At 36.4% G+C, this 18,672-nt stretch overlaps 1 protein-coding gene across 2 annotated transcripts in view; it reads left to right on the top strand.

Moving 5' to 3' along the window:
• The window catches only part of LOC117409381 (proprotein convertase subtilisin/kexin type 5-like), a 182,371-nt gene that overhangs the window by 103,324 nt on the left and 60,375 nt on the right, over positions 1-18,672 (top strand). The window contains exons 13-21 of one of the 2 annotated variants that reach the window (XM_034015346.3): positions 2,260-2,396; positions 2,733-2,867; positions 3,333-3,435; positions 4,899-5,092; positions 6,410-6,494; positions 8,630-8,733; positions 8,861-8,996; positions 9,814-9,929; positions 10,960-11,514. In XM_034015346.3, the coding sequence (XP_033871237.1) occupies positions 2,260-2,396; positions 2,733-2,867; positions 3,333-3,435; positions 4,899-5,092; positions 6,410-6,494; positions 8,630-8,733; positions 8,861-8,996; positions 9,814-9,929; positions 10,960-11,075 (1,126 nt within the window). In that variant the 3' untranslated portion in view covers positions 11,076-11,514. Of the gene's footprint in view, positions 1-2,259; positions 2,397-2,732; positions 2,868-3,332; positions 3,436-4,898; positions 5,093-6,409; positions 6,495-8,629; positions 8,734-8,860; positions 8,997-9,813; positions 9,930-10,959; positions 11,515-18,672 lie in introns of those variants that run through there. The other variant, XM_058996278.1, reaches the window with a different exon arrangement.

The following is an 18,672-nucleotide window of genomic DNA, read 5'->3' as shown; positions in this document are numbered from 1 at the left end:
CGCCTTGAAGTATGATGAGTACGGCTGGGAGGTCATAGGAGACTTCAAAATGGTGGCATTCCTGATCGGTCTCCAAGGCGGTTTTACCAAGTTTCCCTGCTATCTTTGCCTTTGGGACAGCAGGGACACCAAAGCCCACTACCACAGGCGGGACTGGCCACAGCGGACCGAGTTCTCTGTGGGGAGGAACAACGTCAAGTGGGAGCCACTGGTGGACCCCTGGAAGGTGCTGATGCCACCACTGCACATCAAATTGGGCCTTATGAAACAATTTGTCAGAGCTCTAGATAAGGAGTCGGCAGCCTTCTAGTACCTTCAAGACTTCTTCCCTAAGCTGTCTGAGGCAAAAGTCAAAGCCGGTGTCTTCGTCGGACCACAGATAAAGAAGATCCTGGAGTGCAATGAATTCCCCAAGAAGCTCACTAGTAAGGAGAAAGCGGCTTGGAACAGCTTTGTCACAGTGGTTCGGGGCTTCCTGGGCAATCACAAGGCCGAAAACTATGTGGAGCTGGTTGAGACTCTGGTGAAGAACTACGGCACAATGGGCTGTAGGATGTCCCTCAAAGTCCACATCCTTGATGCTCATCTTGATAAATTCAAGGAGAACATGGGAGCGTACTCGGAGGAGCAAGGCGAGCGCTTCCACCAGGATATACTGGACTTTGAACTCTGCTACCAAGGACAGTATAACGAGAACATGATGGGAGACTACATTTGGGGGCTGATTCGTGAAAGTGATTTACAGTATAATCGTAAATCTCGAAAAACTACTCACTTCTAAATCTTTTGTAGTCATTTTTGTATTACTTTAGTATAAATACATGTTAATTTGGATTCATATGTTGTTTTTTTCTGACTTTATGTGAACGAAAAGACACAAATTCGCCCGTTTTCTCATTGGAAATAGGTAAATTTCAAAATATCACTGTCCTGGTCACAAAAGCAAAGTTTGTGGGGAATAATAGCCATTTTCTATACTTTTGAGGCATAAGCAATTAGGAAATAACACTTACTACCCAGGAACAAAAATTGTGTTACATAGTGATATCAACAAAGCACTCACTAGGCATCTCCAGCCCCGCCCCACCCTTTTGTTCGCTATAGGTTTCACATATGCTAAGAAATAAATAATAATAATAATAATAATAGTCGTACATACCGATCGATCATCTCCTGATCACTCGTTTTATCACTCCTCAATAATGCAATCCAAGTCATTATTTTATTACTATAACATCTGAAAAAAGCTCTGCAAATGTCCGTGATAGTCTCTGTGCGCTGGTGCAGTATCAGATAGCTTGTTTCCTTATGACCGCCCCTATTGTAATGCCAGGGGCATGTATGACTATTCATGAGATACGCCTTTTTATTTATTTATTTATTTATTTTTTATCGGCTTGTCTCGGCTCCTGTCGCTCACACTCGGCCATTGAATGGTTTTCTCGGCTTTTTCCGCTGAAAAAACGACTAGAAACCTGTTTTTTGCGTTTTTATAATGATGTCGGACAGGGTCCGACAATGGACCGCAAAGGGTTAAGCCTTACTGAGTAAAGTGAACGTTTGAAGCCAATGTACTGTAGCCACCAGAGATGTCATTTTGTCATTCTTTTGGTTAAGAAAAAAGATGGTTTGTGTTCGTGTACAATATAGGATACAGTAAACCAGACCAAAGTGTCTAATTTCACTTTCGTTATGGTAAGTAATTACATTTTGAAAACCTTAGTCTGGAACATCAACTTTCATCCACTGAGCAACTTATTCCTCCTCACCCACTTTCTATATCTTGAAAGGTCACCTTGCCAAAGAGAAATGGTTGTTTATATATCAGTAAAACAAACTATATCTAGAACTTGTTTACAGTGACACGCATTGTATGCATCCTAATTATTTAGGGCTGCAGTGTGGAGTAGTGGTTAGGGCGCTGGACTCTTGACCGGAGGATCGTGGGTTCAATCCCAGGTGGGGGACACTGCTGCTGTACCCTTGAGCAAGGTACTTTACCTAGATTGCTCCGGTAAAAACCCAACTGTATAAATGGGTAATTGTATGTAAAAATAATGTGATATCTTGTAACAATTGTAAGTTGCGCTGGATAAGGGTGTCAGCTGAGAAATAAATAATAATAATAATAATAATAATAATAATAATAATAATAATAATAATAATAAATAGTTATTTAAAATCATTTATTGATGTTTTTAGTGCTTGGTTCTACATATGTTGCTGTTGTTAACAAAACCTTTTGTTCTTACGCTTCAGGTTATTTGATCATTCAATGGAAGGCTTTAAGAACTGGGAATTTATGACCACTCACTGCTGGGGAGAAAAGGCCGCTGGAGATTGGATCCTTGAAATCTATGATACCCCTTCCCAACTCAGAAACCATAAAACACCAGGTGATTCATGAAAAGCAGACTGTACAAAATTCAGTGTGACAATCATGAAACGAGCAACTGATTTTGAAATGCAAGAAATAGCTATTGCAAATGAAATTAACAAGATATGTTCAACAGGTGTAATATATTCAATTAATAGCATGGGAACTCCCAAAATTAGCGGTGGGGACAATTTTAAATATTCTGAACTGATACAGTATGTGTTGCTAACCCTGTGTTGCTCAAAGTGCTTTGCATGAAGCAGGATGTGTTTATCAAGTACAATTTAATTATAAAGCATGTCTCCTCAACGAATATATTGGTGTACATGTACTCACTTTTTACCCCCATTTACAGGGAAACTTAAGGAGTGGTCTCTAGTTCTTTATGGGACCTCTGTTCACCCGTACTCTCCACGCTTTGCTCCTCCGAAAGTAGAGAAGCCCCGTTCACCAGTGGAGACCACCACACCGGACTACAGTGAATACACTGGTGAGGTCAAGGAACTGCAAAGCAGAAGGAAACGTTGTTATGGCAACTCCTGAGTGAGAGTCTAATGGGTAGTGTTGTGTGATGTTGCTGATTTCATTTTATTGAACAACCACCAGGCAAATCTCTTTTTCTATATAGACCCATTATTTGTCAAACATTTTTGACAAGAGTATTCATTGTAACCAGTATTTCTTGTATGAGTAGTGACAAAGTAATGTTAATTTCACTGTTGTTTTTTTGTAAACATTTATTCCTCCTTCAGCCTGACAGTTCTACCATATCCAATGACCAAAACAAAAAAATAAATAACAATGAATGCATACAAACAACACAAATAAAGAAAAGCAAGCATATACAGTATGGATAATCTCTCATCCACATTCTTAAAATGTATAGTTTTCACTTTGTGTTCTCCAGCTTGCTTGAGGGGTCTCTGACCAAATAAAACATTTTTTCTTCCTAAAGGACCTTGTGACCCAGAATGTAGCGACGGTGGCTGTGACGGACCAGGCCCTCATCAGTGCATTGACTGTTTGCATTACTTCCTGAAATTTAAAAACCACACAAGGTGAGACATTGCCACTGGAATGTGTACTTCATTGGATGTGGATTGCCTGATAGATACCAACCCTTTTTGACTTACCAAAGACGGTGCTAAGCATAGATATTCGAAGCAAATTGTCTTCAAAGAAAGATGTAATTTTCTTGGGGGACACAACGGTGCGTTTCTTCATTACAAAGTTGCAGGAGTACCCATTCATTTAGTGATTGAGTGCATTTTAGTTTGCTCTTTTGTTTGTGTACATTGTGTGTGGCAGTTAGTCTCTATTAGCGTGGTATAGCTCAAACATTTGCAATTATGATCAAAGGCTTACTTCAGATCTCAAGAGTATAATAAATACTTCAATATAAACATTTGCAGGTGCAGGAAAATCACAGAATGCGCTTCCACAGACATGTTTTAAAGGTGCATAATGAAAAGGTTGGGAAATTATTTAAATAGTAGCTCAACTACAGCTGTTGACTGAAGTTCAGCCTTGCGAAGATATATTAGATATACTGGGCAATAGGCTCAGCTTTGTGATTAAATTCAGAAGGTGTTTTTTTTTGTTTGTTTGTTTTTACTTCATAGAAATGGTCAACCTATTTACTACTGCAGTGTGTTTTTTATTATTATTACATGCATCGTTTTACAAATCTTACATAATTGCTACATTATGCATTTTATTCACAGCTAACTTAGCACTGTATACAAATTATATACCATGAAATATATTTTAGTTGATGCAATTTTAATTTAGCAGATTTTAGTAAACCACGTTGTCCTAGTGCTACTGCTGTGATGCACGGGATGTCAATTGTAATATGGTACTATCAGCAAAACCTCACACAAATACATGTGTTTATTCTATGTCATTGGTTGCAGTAGTTATATTATTATTTATTATTATTTATTTCTTAGCAGACACCCTTATCCAGGGTGACTTACAATTGTTACAAGATAACACATTATTTTTACATGCAAATACATTATTTTTTACACATTATTTTTACATGCAATTACCCATTTATACAGTTGGGTTTTTACTGGAGCAATCTAGGTAAAGTACCTTGCTCAAGGGTACAGCAGCAGTGTCCCCCACCTGGGATTGAACCCACGACCTGCTGGTCAAGAGTCCAGAGCCCTAACCACTACTCCACACTGCTGCCCCACTATATGGTTTGATTGATTTACTATGACCCATTACCAGCAGCTCCCATATCCTTTTCAGGAAGCCTGTATATTTCAGTATTCTTAGTTTTAGTGGCATCTCCTCCTGCTTTCTTCTCAGCTGTGTTCTGGCAACATGCACGCGAGCACGGAACTGTACCGCATGACTCAAGCCTGCGCTCCCGTGTCTGTTGCATGTTCACGGGAAACGCACCACATTTGAAAAACAAATCATAGACAACAACACATTCCGTGCACCCTTCATCCTGACAAATATGTAAATGGTTATGTGAAAACTACATTTTTTTTTTTTTCTGCAGGACCTGTGTTTCTGAATGTCCATCCGGGTTTTTCAGAGATGATAAGAAGCGCTGCAAGAAGTGCTATTCCCTGTGCGACACATGTGTGGGAAGCCGCAGTGACCAGTGCACTTCCTGTAAGCCTGGCTACCACCTGAATGAAGAAACATACAGCTGTGTCTCCAGCTGTCCCGAGAGCTTCTACCTCGACAAAGGCAAGTGATTTGCAAAAGGAATCCTCATAATCATGACCCCTTCCCAGTGCATTAGATAAAACATTAAAGTTGCCCATTATGGGAAAAGAATCATTGCATATAAAGCATTCCATTACATGTAAAACATTTTAAATCTAATTTTTCTTAAAAGCCTTTTGAAGTTTTCAACCTCTTCGTTCTTGTGAACAACTTTTGATGTCACTGGAGACATCATCAAAGTATTTGAACCAGGAACGCTTTTATTGTGGGGCAAGTAAAATTGGTACTTAAAATTCATGTGCCCCTTGGGTGTACATAAAAAGGGGGGAACAAAATTTTTCTTAATGATTTTTCAACTTTTCTCAGACTGGTCTAGTGTGTTTTTTTACAAGGCTGGAAACCATTAAGATCTACATATTCCCTGCCAAATGTCTATTGTAGGTGCAATTTCAAGTAATGCCAGTATTCATGATTTAATAAACTTAAGCCAAACCAAGTATATTCTAAGTTTTGAACTAACACATTAATATTAAAGAGTAAGTAGCAATGTTCTGAAAAAATATAGCGTTATACATGCCCACGTGTTGCTACAACTGTTTTAATAATGTACCTGTAGTTTTTCTTTTCATTGTTAACATCCTGACAACTTTTTACACTTAGAAGTTTTAAAGTATGTTTCAAAACTCTTTTCAAAATGGCCGCTGTAGTGCACTGTGGTTTGAGATCTGTCCCCTAAATCACTGCAGGAAGAGCAATTTAAAAAAAAATAATAATAATAAAAAATTAAGAAAACATAACAAGTGCTCTGGCTTTTCTGTTCTGTACCACATCGTGGATCATTATTGCTGTTACCTATTTGACAGTGTGGGCAATAATCCTTACACTATTAGTGCACTAGAGCAGCCATTTTGAAAAGAGCTTTGAAAAGAAGTGTAAAAAGCTGTCAGGATGTTAACAATGAAAAGAAAAAATTACATGTACGTTATTTAAACAGTTGTAACAACATGTGGGGACGTGTAACTCTGTATTTTCCGGAACCCCACTACTTACTCTTTAAGTTGCCAAATAATGTGGTGTTGAAAACAAATGCCATTGTATCTTCCAGCTAGTTACTGTTCAATCTGTAGCTCTGAAGCTAAGAGGTCCTGCACAACACAGTAAGTAAACATGATTTTCTAAGGCAGCAGAGTAATATGTATGATTATACATTTGATTTTGAGTGGGACCTTTTTTTATTTTATTTTTTTTTATTTTGCTGCCTTGTGGGAATTAAAAGGAACACTTGAAAACCGACATGAACTGATTTGCCTCTAACTTGCGGTTTATTTGCTTCAACAGAAGCGAACATGTGCAGGAAGTGTAGTGAACATTGTAAAAAGTGCACTGGGCTTCAGACCTGTACAGAATGCAGACCAGGCATGAGGTAAGTGAACTCAATAAGGTATATAGTAAATCACAAAGTTGTTTTGGATATTAAAGGGACACTTTATACCATCTACATTGTCTTCTTAATTTCTTACCTGTTTAACATCCTATTATGTGTGTTCTCTATCATTCTCGATCACATTGTTGTTTCGGTTAAGATCATTGTTTGCAAGGTTTCTATGTCCTTTTTCAGCCACTTAAAATGCTGCTCTTGAAGTGAAGTGGCTTTAGAAATAACCACTAGGGGTGTGCACCTGTAATTTCTGCACCATATCCAACTTTGGATCATGTACGTTTTGTAGATAGAAAACTCTCACAATTTTAGAAGGGTCAGTAACATTCAAATTGGACATTACAGCTTGGGTTAAACATGTGGTTAAATATAAATATTTTAAATAAAGCATGTGAAAGACATTTGCAGTCACAACAGTTAATTGTTTGTTCCATACTTCATTGATAAACTGAATCTATTAATCTATGTAGCATCTATAGTGTCAATAAAATTTCTATAAACTTTACATAAGGGGGTGGGGGGAATGTGGAGTTTATATTGTGTGATCCATAGTATGAAAAACTTAGCAATTACTATGTATAGATAGTACCCCTAAATACTAATCAACTTTCCTAAAATTAATTGTACTCTATTATTGAAATTGCCTCATGCTGAAGGCAGCAGCTCATTGAAATTAGGAAAATGTTCAATGTTCTTGATTGTAGTTTCAGTACAGTAATACGTCGCATATCCGCCTGCCGTGGGACCAGAGTAAGGGCGGGCATGTAAAAAGGAAGATAAACGAATGCTGTTTTAAATTCCATTATACACAGCTGTAACAATTATTATTGTAGCGACCCTGACAACTGGGGGCTCAGAAGACCCGCTGCTGTGGTTGTTATGTGTTGTACGCGTTGTGTGTATTGTTAAACTGGTATGCATGCGAGTGTGTATGCGCAGCCGGGAGTGAATGGGGTTAGTTAGATTGCACGGCTCCGTGTGTGAATGGTGGAGGAGGAGCCGTTAAAGTGTGTGACAGTTTTTTTTGAGTGAGAAACAGTACCTGCCTACAGCGTGAGACTGGAAGCCAGCTACAGTTGTTTGTGGTTAATAAATAAAAGACACTTACCTTGTCAGCGACTTTATTGCTGGCACTGCAAAGAAATGGGACGGCGGTACATTATATTCACACAATTATTGTTTTGAGATTCAGCTTTTATAAGGGAACTCCCCTAAATCCCTTGTTTAGAAAGATTCAGGCTGTTAATGCTTGTGACAGAGTAGCCGTCTGCAGTGTGGATGCGTGCATTCGCTGCTGGGTGACAGGCAGGAGAGCGAGACAGAGGTTGAAGTTGATACGCCCCCCGCAGAAGAACAGGATTTATACATATCAAGTCAACACACTGAACAGCTCATGTGACACTTCCAGCAATGGTTGCGCACAGAGCACATACAACACAGTGTACAAAAACTCTGGTGGATCTACAATCTCTGAACTAATCTTCTCTGTTCAATAATAAACTAATGTTGCTGAAGCGATTAAACGGGTAGGGCGGATATGTGACGGGTGAATACGCGACGGATTACTGTATTCCATATTGTATAAATATAAAAACATGGCATATGGTCATACCTGAATTATTTTCTGTGTTTTTTTGTAAAGCCCACTGGAGTTTATTGTTTTAAAAAATGGACCATGTTTTCCCCTCATTGATACCAGTCAACTGATTAACAAGAGCAGGCACCAGGAGGTGTGACATTGGCACTAAATAGCTACCCCGGTCACAGTCACAGCAAGAGTCTTCTTTTCTGAGACTCCCCCCAGCCTTGATCTAACGTCATGCTGATGTCATACCTGAAAGCTATATTTAGCTGCTCTGACGCAGTAACTTAAGCTCCAAAACAAGTTATTTTTAACAGGCCCTTATTTAGACCCTTTTCATTGATCAGCAGTATAATTACAACTTCCAGGAGTCTAGAACTCCAAATGATTTTTTTATTAATTTATACATTTAAAATTCTGAAGGGATCCTCTTTGTTTGTAATGGAAAAAGTGATTACAAATGCAGTGCTCTACACTTTTTTGGTTTTTAGTTTGGATTAGTTTCATTTCTTATCCTTGACACTTTTTGCTTCTCCAGTTTACAGGGATCAAAATGCTTGATTACATGTGATGCTGGAACATACTACAACGCCCATAGAAAGGAATGTGAGATCTGTCATAAAGCTTGTGCTGCATGTGCAGGTAATCCAGATTGACACTTTGTAATACTTTTGCATCCAACACAGATTTCCTGAGCCAGTTTCCAGTTTTGTGCATGGTTTTGTTTGAATGGTTTAAGAAATGGCTTGCTCTCCATTTCCCATTATAGGCACAGGTGCAGAGGCTTGTACAAAGTGTGCAGAAGATTACTACATGGAAGACTGGAGGTGTGTGTTAAGTTGCAGTGCTGGATACTATTTGGAGAAAAGCTCAGAAAATGGAGAGAAACTGAGTACTTGCAGAAAGTAAGTATTTCTGATATGTTTTAATTATTATTATTATTCATAAATAAAATTGTATTCAGTAATAAAATTAACATACAGCAATTCATTGGTATACATTTCAAGTTATCACCCCCCAGTTTGGGATGCATGCCCATTATACATGCATGTTGCACTACAGACATGTTCAAGATTTGTATACATTATTTCTAGTGAGCCTCTTTCCATTGTGATGAAACTTGGTTAGGACATTCTTAAGAGCAATTTATTTAGTATCAATTTTGGGGGGTGTAAGAAAATGCCAGTCCTATGCCTTTTATTTAGGTACTTTTGTCACAATTGCAATTATCCATGTACATATATAGTTTTCTTCGTTTCCAGTGTTTATTTTTGAGAAGTGCACAAAATACTAAAATACAACTTTACAGTAACAGTTATTTTGAGCCTCAGGACATCATTGAAACATTAAAACCTCTTATGCTTCATGTGGTAAGATACAATGTATTTGTTATTTCTAACCTGCTGAAAATTTAAACTGTACTGTAATACCTGAAGGACAATTCAATTGGGGGTTACATTTGAAAGTTGATGAATATGGTTTCCATCCAACTAATTCAGTTTCCTATTATTTATTTGCAAATATTTGTCCCTCACTGAAGAACCCAAGCCAGCTCAAAATACTTTATGCGGTGTACGATTTATTACAGTATTATGTTTTCACCTCAAAAATAAACACAGAAAACGAAGAACCCTAAGGACATAGGTCAGGGTGATCTGCTGTCTCATGATCCTCATAGCTCTGCTGAAAATGATAATTATAATTTCCTTGAATGTTTTAAAGGTGTGACGCAAGCTGTTTGACCTGCACTGGATCTGGGGAGAAAAACTGTACCAGCTGTATCAGCGGATACAACTTAGAATCAGGAGTCTGTGTAGTCGGAACTATTTGTAAAGATGGTGAGTACAACATTTTAAGTCAATATTTGTGTATCATAAGAACTTAAAATATGTGTTGGTGGACTTAGAGTTGAGACTTGCTGTGAAGTGAACATGGCTTCTGCTCTAACGTTTCTATTACAAAAAAGCTGAGTTGAAGCTGTGATTTGAAAATGTCATTTTAGGTAAATTACTGATTTCATTAATTGTGCTTGCTTCTGTTTAAAAACATGTCCCTATTAACTTTTTTTTTTTTTTTTAATTATTATTACATATGGCGAGAGGGGGAGTTAGTCTAGTAATGTATTCATGCATTCTGCTGCCCTGTAAAGCAGTGTAAAGTGTGAATGGTTCCTTGTTATGAACCACTTTCTTTTGTTATTTTACAGGGAGTGGCCTTCTATGCACATTTCTATGGGGGGAGTGTTAATGTTTAGATCACATATAGTTAAATCTGTCCCTGAGATTTTGGAAATTGTGTCCTATTGGTGGAGAGGCAAGATTTTGTCCGGTCACGCTGCCTAGTTAAGTAACAGCCAATTAAGTTTTGTGAAGTCCTAATAAGCTGTGCTGCAGAAAATGGATGAAAAATCAAATTTAAGCAAGTGAAGTTGGGCATACATGAAAAAGAGTTGTATTCTTTTCATAGTTGACTGTTTCCTATATTCCAATTCAATCTAACACTTTACAGTAAGTGGCAGTTATTTGATAGTATTTCATATTGAAACCCAATGAAGTGATGATTATCAGTGTATAATACTCACCTATTCCAACCACATGCATGATCAACCACTTACTGTAAAGCTATCCAATTCATTTCTTTTTATTGTGCATCTAATGAGTCTTTCTGATCTTTTTTTTCCCCTTTTCCAAAAATGGATACCAATCACTTCCTGTTGGACCACAAAATTACTTCCTGTTCCTGTGATGGATCCACATCTTCTGCTGTCACCTGACCTGGTTTCCTATCTGCCTGTCTGACCAATCAAATCCCACTACTATTACCTTCTTCAATTCAACTTCCTGTCTCTTTTGCTTGATCTCTGGAAAGCAACGGAAGAAACATGGGCGGAAGGAAGCTTCTGTGTGTTAGTGAAAAAGAACAATCTTTGCCAGAGAAAAGTGCTCCAGCAGCTGTGCTGTAGAACATGTTCACTAAAAGGGTGAATGGACTTCCACAGGGTTTTTTTCGCTTCTGTATGCGTTTATATTGATAATTTATATGAGAAGCTGCCTCCCTTCTTTTTCATAGGAGATGGCGAACTGTTTGTCGGAACTTAAATGACAGAACAATTACAACAAACCTACCTTTTCTTTACTGGGATGTATTTTCAGGGTTTAGCTTCCAGAATAATAAGGAACATGTCTGTATTTTGTGACCAAAGCATCAATGCCAAATTTAATTTAATTTTTTAATATATGGTTTGATCTTCGCAGATTATTTGTGGGACCTACCTTTTATCGGAGATCAATCTCGTTTTTTTTAATTTTTATTTTATTTTGCAGTGTTCATTTTTTTTCTTATCAAGAGTTTACACAGTCTAAAAATGGTCAGTTTAATGCATCCAGATATTATGTTAATAAATCAAGCTTCTAAATGTTTAAAGGATCATAAACACTTTTTTTTTTATAAAGCAGGGGCATATCGTATCCTGATAATTATGTTTACAGTTTCTGTGTATACTAAACAATGAGGCACATTCCTGGTGGGTATTCTAAGGTCTTATCATTTATCACATCCCTGTTCTCCCCCTATACTAGATGTGTATGCAGTTTCAAGTGGCATTCTAAATACCATCATATAAATATTAACCTTTGGGAAGGATACTGAACATCTGTTACTATCTGAGGTAGCTAGATAGAATTTAAGAAAAAAAAAAAAAAAACTTAAGTCAAAACAGCAATTTTTATTAAACCATGAAGAACATAATTGAGGCAAAGGCCGGGTCAAGAAAGGAAGGCCAGAGTTGCACACTCCTACTCCTCAATAATCACATACCACACATTTTCTTAAATGAACACATTTCAAACTCTTAGCAGATTACTAGGTGGTCTAAAGGGTGTCATTCTCAGCACAAGCTGGCATTCTCTTGATATTACAATCTTGGCAACACGAATGAATATCCTATTTACCTCATTTTAAACCTGTAGTTTTTTCATTTACAAAGTAGAACAGTGCTCTGTTTTAATCATTTTCAGTTATGGGATTATGGCATCAGGTCTAGATAATATTGCAATTTCTAAATGGTGCCTAATACACGATGAGTTGAAGTTCCAACATGCTTTGGTTTGCATTATCTTATTAAACTGGTTAATGCAGCCACCTTCACTTACTGTAGGCTTGTATGTGTTGGGTTGAAAAAGGCACAGTCACACAAACTAGATCATTAGTACACTTGGTAGCATTAATTGCTACAGTATAAACATAATTTCTTGTACAGTAACATAGATCAAGTCATGTGTTTTTTGTTTTTTTTTGTTAGAACTGGAAGCATTGCTGTAAGGATGAAGAGCAGGGGTCTTCAACCTGTCATTTGGGTGTCGCTTTAAAAAGCAAAACAAATACAGCTTAAAGAAACATTAAGTATTTTTACGTATAAAGTGGGCCCTATTTTGAAACAAGTGTAAAGGCAATGACAAATATTCTGAAAGGAATAAAACATTTGTAGTGGTAAAAACTACTAAGAACCTGTTCAAACTACTGGGCTGGCACAGGGCCGGCGCATATTTAGGTCTGCAACCCCGTTCACATTTGTGGTTTAAGGCGCCTTTGCGCGTTCACATATGTGACTGAAAAGCAGGCCTAAAATGTGGCGAATTGCTTTTTTTTTTTTTTAAATGGAACGATAGCCTGCACTCAGAATGGAAGAGCAACCAGGATATACAGCAATCCTTGATTTGTAGCAGATTTTTCTTATTAATATATATTTTTTCAATGCAGCACAGTAGCAATTTTATGGTATATATATATATATATATATATATATATATATATATATATATATATAAAAGAAACTATATATATTATTTACTATTTTGACTTAATGTTATGGTGCATCACCAATCCAATCTTAATACAGTATTTGTGGATGAGAACAGTATTTTATGTGTGTGTAAAAGCAAGCAGCTAAAAGAAATTATTGTCATTTTAATGTAAAGATGCACACTTCTGTAGCTATGTATATCGTTGCGTGCAAAATAAACAATGGTAGCTGAATATGCCAAGTCGCTGCATTATTGATCATTATTAAGATCCACAATCCTGCAGTTTTTATATTCATCACTTAGTTACTAAATAACAGGAAGAAAAGGTAATTGTGACAAATTAAGCTTAATTATGAATGCACTGCAGCTCGTATATTATGTGAAAGAAACAACCTGAATGTTAACCTGCTAGATTTTTTTTTCTTATTTAATATTTTTATAATTAAAGTTGTATGATGTAGAAATAATTACCATTCAATATTGATCCACTGCCGTCTTGGCTAGCAGAGCATTCACCTTTCTATTTACCTTTCACACGCGTGGGAGAATGGGAGTGTCTACTGAGGTACGTAACCAAATTAGTCATGTGATACAAAAAGATGGCCTAAGTCTGCTTTGCGTTCATATATATGTAAAGGCCAGCCCTGGTCCTGGATTGCAGGCCCTGGACCACATGGAAACGGTGGCCTAAATCTACCTTTTCTTTTTTGGATATATATATACATATATATATACGAATTGTTGTTTTGGAGGCAAGTGCATGAATTCTCATAACAGCTGTAGACCAGGGTCTGCTATACGTCAGCAGTTGTCTGTTTCTGATTCTGCGGTCTGGTTATTTTGTTCCTAATGCACAGCATAATTGATCTGCAGTCAACTTTGCTCTGTATTCAGGAACCTTAGTTCAAGGTGTTGCCATTTTATTTTTGTGGTGTTCTGGACAGACAACTGTTACAGATTGTTGGAGTTTAAGGGAAAATTCGAGTGTTTTTACATCGTATGAAGTATTTTATTTCTAGTTGCTATTGTTTTTCCAGTTGCTTTGCTTCTCATCCTTTGATCAAGTTATCAGCTTAAACCATGGGCATTGTCCAGTTAGAATGCACTTTGTTCAAAATGGAATGAGAGTAGAACAGCTGATATTCATATATATGTAAAATGGAATGAGAGTAGAACAGCTGATATTCATATATATGTAAAATGGAATGAGAGTGGAACAGCTGATATTCTTATTACCTGAGAACCTGACTGTACACAAAGGATCACAATCGCTCAACTGCCAGTTTTTTTTTTCATTCTTTATTAACCAAAGATGAGAGCACAAACAGAAAATGATTACTTCGTATGGATTGGAATGTGATCATGGGATTGTGATCAGATCCAATGTAAAAGTTTTGAGAGAGCAGCCACAGTAACATTATGCAGTTGAATTGTGGACAGCAATTATGTCATAATGACTCATTTCATCTTGATCTCCTTAAACAGATACAGAATTAGGAGTCACCGTGGCATTCTAGATAGAAGTTCACCCATGGATAAAATAAATCATATATATGCTGTTGTACTTAATAAACAGGTCCTAACAGTCTCTTGCATCTTAATATTGCAAGGGAAAAAATACCTAAATGCAAACTAAAAATATGTTATACATGAAAGATATAATAGAAGTCATCTTGAAGTGTACGTGAGGGAAGCACTTTTTTATAAAACAAAACTATAGAAAAACATACTAAACTGATTTGTCCAAAACAGGGGAAACTGTGAGCTGTAAAAGAAAGATGTAGAAAGGGGTACCACATTTATTAGAAGCATTATATAGTTCCATAATGAACCTGAAATAAAATACAATTCAAAGAATAAAATAATTATTCTCATATATCTTCATTAGTCATCACATATACCTTCACTGATTACATATGGCTCACTGAATTCTATTCATGTCTTCAAATACTATTCATATGGAATACATGTCTGACTACTGTTGATTGGTCAATCTTCCCAAATTGAAAGATAGCTGGGGTTTTTTTTTTCTAAAAAAAAGTGTCTTATGTAGGTGTAAAATAACAACAACAGGAACTGTGTAAAATCTGATTTATAGAAAATGAAATAACTGGCTTGTGACTTTCATAGAAACAGCTTAAAGCCAAAAGTTTTCAGAAACCATTGGTGTACCTGGAATCTTTAGCATTTACTGTTGATGGCAAGAACAAGGTTCCAAAACCAGCCTTAAGGGGCGTTCACACCGGATGCGGCGCGGCACTAGCAATGGTTTTCAATGAAGGCCTATGGGTGACAATGATGTATTGACACGGAATGGCCCATAAGTACAAATGTAAAAAAAAAAAATGGGATAGTAAACTTAAAAAGACCCGCTGTATTTATTTATTTAAACAATGCTGTGCTGCCATGCCACTTCACCTGCAGCCGAGGGTATTCGCTGTACTGTTTTCTTTTATTCAGGACGTCATGTACCCACAACGATCTTGCATACAGTTTTTTTCTTTCTCCGGCAGAGCAGAGCGATCGCATTTTTTTTTTTTTTTTTTTTGTTTGCTGTGCATTCTTCGAAGTATTGTGTGTGTGTGTGTGTGTGTGTGTATAAAAGCAACTGGCGGGGTGGGGGTCGGGTCGTTCAGGGTGATTGTGGTGCTACATAACGTAAGCATTTTTTTTTTTGATAAATTAACTGCAGACAGACTTTTAAAAGATAAAGCAAAACGTTTTATTTGGTGTATATATATTATATTTTAACAGTTTAGAACACGATTAATACAAAAGGACGGGGGGGGGGGTTGTGGGGGTTACAATTAGGTTTTATAAAAAAAAATATTTATAATGTTTCGCTCCTCAGTTTTGTCTTTTGTCAGTGTCTTCAGTTCTGTCAAAAGAGCTTTATTTTTCCGCTGGCATTTACTGTTTGTTGCTCGGTAACCAAAAGCCACTGTACCTGCAGCCGTGACGTAACAACAGACCGCCCACTGACTTTACCCTGCCGCGTTTGGTTTGAACAGTACTGCAGAGCGGCGCGCAAGCAGGCGGCATGCGCGCCGCGTCCGGTGTGAACGCCCCTTTAGGTTGATGCTCAGAAGCATAACATTTAAAATATAAACATCAACAGAAGTGGTGGTCTTATTAAGAAAACAGATGCAGAAATGGGAGGGCCAATTAACAGAAACATGTACATGACTAAATGCCAATCCAGTGTACTAGGAATAATTGATAAATATTGAAACAACCCTCCGTGATGAGTGTTTTTTTTTTTTTTCATAAGATAAAATGAAGATAAGAAATCCTGGGACTTTGCTTACAGCTTGCATTACAGACTTGGCATGTACAGGGAAGCATTGCTTCTGTTGATTTAATCAGTGAGACTGCACAGATTGTCAATCCAATGCAACAGCACTACAAAAGCTGGGTTCCAGTACTTCAGTAGATCTTGTAATTAAAGTTATTGAACAGATGCACCCAACACACCTGGAAGATTGGCTGGACACAGTCAATTAAAATTAATGATGCGATTTTGGTTTTTGCCACAAACATAAAGGAGGACAGAGCTATTATGGCCATCGCAAAGGCATATACTTACCACACGGTATTATCATTCCATTGCATGTTTTTTCTCAGATAAGTAGGCTTCCTAGTAAGCATGGGGGTGGAATCACTAATCAGCAACAAGAGACAAATGGACATACTTTCTGTAGAGCCTAGATAGCAAACAAGATCAGGTTAAGCTTGAGGGTTGGAGGTATTATATCTCTACCAATGGGCATTAGGAAAATTTGTATTGTGCTAAACTTCAGTTTCTGTAAAAGTGAGAAGTCGAACATTTACTTGGGCATTGGCTCATATTAGTTTTAGCTTGGTAATATTCCAGTTAGTGTTCTCCCATCACTGTTTTGAGAAAGAATATGAGATCAATCAGGTTTTACTGGGACACATTCCTCAATAGCTCTACTAATGTTTTTCTTTATGTGTTTATAATGTCTTATTAGTTATGTCTCATAAATGATAAATTGCACATTCATGCATCAGTACTGTGAAAATAGAGTTTGTTTGGGTAGGAATGCTACACATAAACTAGATTACAAGAAATAACTTATCTATCAAAGGATGTAAAATGCCATGCCTATATTTATAAAAGCAGATTGTAACATGGAATTCAGAAGGGCGATTCACTCTTTTGCATTTCTTATCTGTGTTCCATAGCTGTACTGTTAAACTGTTTTATTATAATGCTGCCTCATATTTTATTATTTCAAAATATTTGGTCTAACTTTATTATATATTCCTAATTAAAATAATAAGAAGAAGAATGTTTTGGATTGTAAAGATTGTGTTCAAGTACATGCAAAGGCAATTAACTAATACAAAATAAACATATATATAAATATATCATAATTTACATAATATAGTATCTTATTGTATTGTGATTTGTTCTTTTCTTTTCTCCTATGTACTGTACAGTGCTTTGCGACTTTTGTATAAAAAGCGCTATATAAATGCAATAAATAACAAATAAATATTGTTCAGTCCAAGTCATATTTTCTGAAAATTACTGTACATTTGAAAAATGCTTAGTCATTACCTGTAAAATATTGAGTCCAGTTGTAATTGTTATGGCCAAAGATCATTGTTGTTTTGTATTTTCGCATAAAAATATTAATTACATGAAACTTATTCATGTAATGTTAAGCTTAACAAACTGGTATTACAATTGCTGTTTAGAATATCAGTCTCTGTATACAAAAGCTTTCGACATGTTTTAAGATAACATAGTAGTAGTTTGATAGTAAATTATGTAAAATGGAAGTCGTATAATTATTTTAAAAAGTCCAAATAAACCTTGTATTAATAATAATAATAATAATAATAATAAAAAGCATATTTGCAGAATAAAAACGTTCTCCCACAACTTAAAGGTTTGCTAGTATTGCTATGTGTGTTTTGTTTGCAGTTTACATAGCAAACTTTACATGTTTTGTTTTACATGTTAATATTACAAAAAACCCTTCTCAACTGAAACAGAAGGTATAAAGTCAATACTGCACACAAGACATACAGTATTTTATTTTTATGTACACTAGTATCTAATGTTTAGGACTTCTACCACCCAGGGTGGAATGTTCTTGTTTTAGAATTTTGATGTCATCATACCTTTCTCGTATTTGGAAATGTGCAGAGGGGGTAGCCAGTGCCAGTTTGGTACGATTTAATATCATTCCATGTGTCAAGATGCGTCAAATTCAAGGGACAAATTGAAGAATCTTCATCTTACTCAGCCATAAATACACTGCCTTATTTCCTATAATCCGGTTGCAAATCTCATGTTAAGAAATTAATATTGCACTAAATCAAAACAAATAACACAAGGGCCAATGAAACCCAGGTAAAACTTTTTTTTTTTTTTTTTACATCAGTGATTCCCCATTATTGTCAAAAGTACATACTCAAATTTAAAAACATACATCTCTAAATAATGTCAAAACAGGTTCATCGGTTTATACTGTACATTTATATCAATAATATCAATTATAAGGACATGTGGCTCCACCTTTTTTGTTGGCAGTACGATTACAAAGCCTCATATCACAGAGATCATTTGAGGTACCATCTTCATTGTTACAGCGTTGTATAAGTACTTTGTGTTAAATACAGGGGGAATTCCTTGTAAACTCCACAATGTTCAATTTGAGAACTATCTTTGTTGAAGTGATGTCATAATTGGGTGATAGAGCTTTTATTCCATACTGTTTAGTTTCTTATTGTCTTGAACAGAACC

The sequence above is a fragment of the Acipenser ruthenus genome, chromosome 2, assembly GCF_902713425.1.
Source record: "Acipenser ruthenus chromosome 2, fAciRut3.2 maternal haplotype, whole genome shotgun sequence".
NCBI classification, from domain to species: domain Eukaryota; kingdom Metazoa; phylum Chordata; class Actinopteri; order Acipenseriformes; family Acipenseridae; genus Acipenser; species Acipenser ruthenus.
This window is presented reverse-complemented; position numbering and strand designations above follow the sequence as displayed.